This window comes from Podospora anserina, chromosome 6 (assembly GCF_000226545.1).
Source record: "Podospora anserina S mat+ genomic DNA chromosome 6, supercontig 2".
NCBI lineage: Eukaryota > Fungi > Ascomycota > Sordariomycetes > Sordariales > Podosporaceae > Podospora > Podospora anserina.
Genome location: NW_001914857.1, coordinates 849,794 through 854,660, shown reverse-complemented (window position 1 = coordinate 854,660; position 4,867 = coordinate 849,794). Strand labels below are relative to the sequence as shown.

Here is a 4,867-nt window from a genome sequence, read left to right as displayed (position 1 = left end):
GTCCGGGGGGGGGAGGGGTGGTGAGTGAAGGTGGGGACAATGTGTATAGTTAACTACCTGATTTGCTTTGCTGTCTACCTATGCTTGTAGCCACAAAGCGGTGGGTGATAAGCATAAAACATAAAATTACTCTACTTGTGTGTGCTGCTGTTTTGTGGGCGGGAGGGGCGGGAAGGTGATTGATGTTGTGGTGTGTGGGTTGTGTGGGTTGTGTGGATTGTGTTTTGATGAGTTGATGCTACGAGGAGGTTGAGCAATGGTAAGGAGTTTAAGCTGCCTCCTTTCAAGATATTGATAGAGCTGTTGAGAATGTTTGGCTTACAGAGGGGGCCAAATAGAGTTTTGTTCCTAGAATATATGTATCCAATCCGCAAGCTTGTATTCAAGCCGCAATCTTGTGAACAGTAATGGACCAGGCCATCAACAACACGGCCCTCTTCATTGGAGGCATCTTTGCCATGGCTGAAGGTACAGTAATAAGTCACATGTCCACACAGCCAACACACAAGATTTTCGATGTCTGCTAGAGTCTTACCAACCCCGACATAGACAATCGATCTGGAGGGGACCAGCGGAAGGAATTGTGAGATGGGTATCAGCGGGCAATTGTGAGGCCATCAGCAGTTGAGGGGGAGGAGGTAGAGCGTTTGTTGGGTGCACCATAGCTCCGGGATGTGAAGCCGTTGTTTGATGTTGGGGGGAGCAAGCTCAGCACCGGTGACCATTTGACCACGTGCTGTTGATGGCGAATCATCCCACCCCCTCAAGCTCCAAACCCATGCTCTCCCCACCCATTGTGTATGCCCTCTACCATCACCGTTCCTTCCCACCTCACACACAACGCACGTGCCACCCAGCCCTCATCACCCCTTCCCCAAACACAACACAACAAAGTCGCTCGACCCACGGACCAATGGCTTACATATTTGGCCCAGCACTTGCCATAATAACAAATAAAGAGCTGACGCATGACGGGGCGCATGGTCAAGTGGTTCAAAACGACCCGGTTGGGGTGATAATGTCTAAACACCAATTCCTTCCTTGCTACAACTCGCTGCTTACATGGAGTGCTGTACTGTCAGTGTTAGGTGCGGCATCGCGCTTGGCTTCTGCGGTTGCCTTCCAAGGGGCGGGGGGAGAGGTGTGAGGGTATTGATCTGATGCGGTGTAAAACCCAGGTTCGAATCCTGGTGTGCCTATCTTTTGCTGTTGTCACGATTGTTCATTTAATTTTGTGATGGTGGTGGTGGTGAGGGTGGGTGGTGTTGGAGGGTGGATGGTGTTGACAGACCCACGATACTCCGTCACCACATCGATTTTCCCAACTGCCCCCGCTTAACGACCTCTACTTCGTGACCACCACTGTTGCTGCCCTTCTTAAGGTTGTTGACAACTATTACTTTGACAGCCACCACTTTGACAATCACTATGTAGAAGACGGTGTGGAAGCCTAGGTACATTAACAACGAGCACAGTCCCCCAAGATGATGATGCCCCTTTAGAAAGCTATAGGTGGTTGCTGAGCAAGAACTGCTCAAAGTTATTCATCACTGCAGTTATACCCGCTGGTCAAATACAAGTAACGCTGTAATAACCGCCGACTTTGGATCTAAGGATTGATTGCAGACCATTTCACCGCACACTTGGCTCATGATTTCATCACAGATAAACATGCGTACGTGCTTTAAGCACGAAAACAGTCAGACTCACGCACCAGTTTCTCATACAGGTATTTATTAGCGCCAAAGAAGAAAAAGAGCAAGCTGAACAATCAATCCAGTCAAATTCAAAGCCCAGATAAACACATCCTGCTCCACCCTTCCTCAACGCTTCCCAATGTCCTCCCATTATAATCGCACAACAAAACCATCCAATCCACTACCTACTCCTCACGCACACACACCCTGGGTATCACTCCTCCCCTCCCCCAACTTAATTATCCCTGCAAAATGGCAGCATGAACCTTGACCTTCTTCCCATTCTCTCCCCCCTCCCCCTTAACTCCACTCTTCAGGTAACAATTCCCCCTCGAATTCTCCTTACCCGCAGCAGCCTTATCCGCCCACTCGGGAATAAAACTAACCCCGTCACACCTCGTCTTTGCGCCTCCCGTGGGGAACGACTCCGCTACATAAGTCGAGTACGACGCGCACGCGTCCATGCACTGCTCAAAAGTCGAGGTAAAAATCACCATCACGAGCGAGCCGTCTGGATCTCGTTGGCAGTAGCGGGTGAATTTCAAAGAGTTGAAGCCTAAGATAGGTTAGTAAAAGAAGGGTGAAATAAGGGAGTGTGGGGGGGCGCATACGTTTGTAAGAAGTATAAGTCGACCCGTGGACTTTCTCAGGGTTTTCCGAGCAGCCGTCGTCAACGGCGGAGATGGCGGAAGCAGGAGTGACCCTGACAGTCTCGGTCGCCGCAGCAGCAGCGGAGACGGTGACGGTTCCGGTTCTTGTGCTGCCGGGAGTAGTGTTGGAATCAGAACCAGAACCGGTACCAGGCTCGGGCTCGGCGTCAGAAACCGACTCCAGCCCCCCAGACGTACTATTGCTCTCAGCAAGCATGACCGCCATCCTGCTCGCGTTGGTGTTCGCCCTGTGCGCCTCCATCCCCGCGGCAGCTGCCAGCCCAATCACCGCCATCGACAGAAGCGCAATGATGCACGAGAGAACAAACACCAGTGTTGTGCAGCCGAATATTGTCTTTTTCCGGTGGTGAGAAGGGGGCTTTTCCGAGCTCATCGATGATGACGGATCTGCTGTTGGGGGCGATGCTGGCAACCGGACCTGATCGTGCATATCGTAAGGTAGTGTCGCCGTTGCTGCATGTCCACCATATGCCGAGGATGATTCCCTCGTGTGTGAGAGCTCATAAGGGGCGGCAGGAGTCACGTAGGTACTCCCATACGGCTTCATCGGCTCATTGGTCAGTGGCTGGGGAGGCACGTATTCCGGTGCCCAGTGGGAAGGGTCTGTGACCTCTGGATAGTCGTGGCGCGCTGGCTCGAGGCCTTGATCGTACTGCGGGGCTGTCATTATCAAAGACCGGGAGAAACACCAGATTGGTTAAGTCTTACTGTGGCGGCCATGGTGTAGCCGTAGGGATTTGTGGTCGACATATGTCGGGAGGAACAGAAAAGAAACAAGAACCAAAGGTAAAGAGCGGCGCAATAAAAGATAAAAGAGATCGACACTGGGAGAGAGACGGGAACAAAAAATCCTTTGGTCGGCCGTGGCCCATCAGATAGATGGCCGGCTGGGCCGTCGAGGTGCGTGAGGTTGCCATTGGCAAGGAGCTGGGGTAGGGTTTAGTTCTCACCACCAAGACATTCAACACAGCAGGGGCCGTTTCTTGGCAAAGCCACCTCCCTGTCTTGGTGCTAGCTGGGGAGTTATTTGCAAATAAAACCCCCTGTTTTAAGCCATGTTTATAGGCTGCGAACAGTTGCCCTTTTGGTTACGATAAGGCAGTGGCTTATGTTGTCCTGGGGTCGGCCATCACATTGTTATTTATGCGGAAAATGCTCTTACAAAACTGATCCATAGAAAGACAGTCAGGCAAGCCACGTCGGTCTGATGGAGTTGGACTTGGATTCTTGGTTCACAGGGCTGGTTGTCCCTCATGGACCCAAGTTCAGGACCGACTCTCCCCCTTCCCGAGCTGTGAGATTCCTCATCAACAAACTCCATTCGCCGTCATTGCAGCCGTGTCGATCTCACTTCTATTCACCAGTTTAGCGTCCAAGAGGTTACAAAAGAGGTCAGAGTCGAACATCACACAAGTTCGATATTCAAGATGGTAGACCCCCCCAAGCGGCCAGCACACTGATTCGGCCCCCAAACCATGGATTCCATCCTTGAAAACACGCGAGAATGGACCAACCTTGGTCGCGAGATGAAGTCCTGCACGTCGCATCGGCCGAGTGGGACTGAATGCAGGCCGAGGGCGATGTTAGAGATGGTTGCATTCGAGATCCTGACGGGTCGTCACGATCTGTAAAGGACGCTTTCTGTTTGGTGGGTTCAGTCCCTGAGTGCAGAAGCTTGCACGACGGAAGGGAACATTTCAAAGGTCCTAATCAATGATGATGGGCCATCCGGTACATCGTTGTAAAGAGGAGAGGCTGGTTTTTGAGAACCGTTAGAAAGCTGAGCACCATCTCGCCCCGCCAAGACCGTTACACCACACCAATCTATGCATGATTTGGAATCCAGCCCCGCCATCGATGACGACTTGTTGTTGTTGTTGTTGTTGTCTACGAGAGCAATCACGAGATACGATAGTCCGAGTCCTCTACGCAGTACATCCTTCTGGCCAACGACGCCACAGCCAAGTCGAGTCAGTCATCAACAACGACAACCTCAGCCTCACAACCGCCCAGAAATGCCAACCTACCTGACCCACGCCTTCCCCCTCCCCCGCCCCCTGATCCGCATCTTCACCGTCCTCCACGACCTGTCAGATTGCTCCCCCGAGCACCTCATCTCCCCCTCCTCCTCCCACTCCTTCCTGTCCTGCCTCCGCAACACCTACCCATTCATCCCACCGCCGGACTCCCCACCAGATACGCCTCCCTCCGGTTTTGATGTGCTGGCCTCACAGTCATGCTCCCCCGTCAAAGTTCTCGAGGCGTACAACCCAGGGGACTTGTCATCTGCTTTTACACCGTTTGCTTACATAGCCGATTTTGCGGTGAGGATTGATGACGTGGTTGATATTACTGCTATCACGAGCCAGTACCTGGAAAGTGACTGGTTTCCCAAACTGAGGGATGAGCTGATGAAGATTGGGGGCGGGGTGGTGGAAGCTGGTGGGGAGGACATACAACCCTCTTCGGAAGGCGGGGCACCTCCTCACGGTGGCGGTG

The 4,867-nt window shown here is 52.5% G+C and overlaps 1 protein-coding gene across 1 annotated transcript; it reads right to left on the bottom strand.

Annotated features, from left to right (window-relative positions):
- Window positions 1-1,936: 1,936 nt before the first annotated feature.
- PODANS_6_5810 (uncharacterized protein) lies at window positions 1,937-3,088 on the bottom strand (the record flags this gene model as incomplete). Its single annotated transcript, XM_001910045.1, has 3 exons — window positions 1,937-2,253; window positions 2,309-3,020; window positions 3,077-3,088. 3 exons carry the CDS (start codon window positions 3,086-3,088, stop codon window positions 1,937-1,939), a joined length of 1,041 nt encoding a protein of 346 aa, XP_001910080.1.
- Between the last annotated feature and the right edge of the window lie 1,779 nt (window positions 3,089-4,867).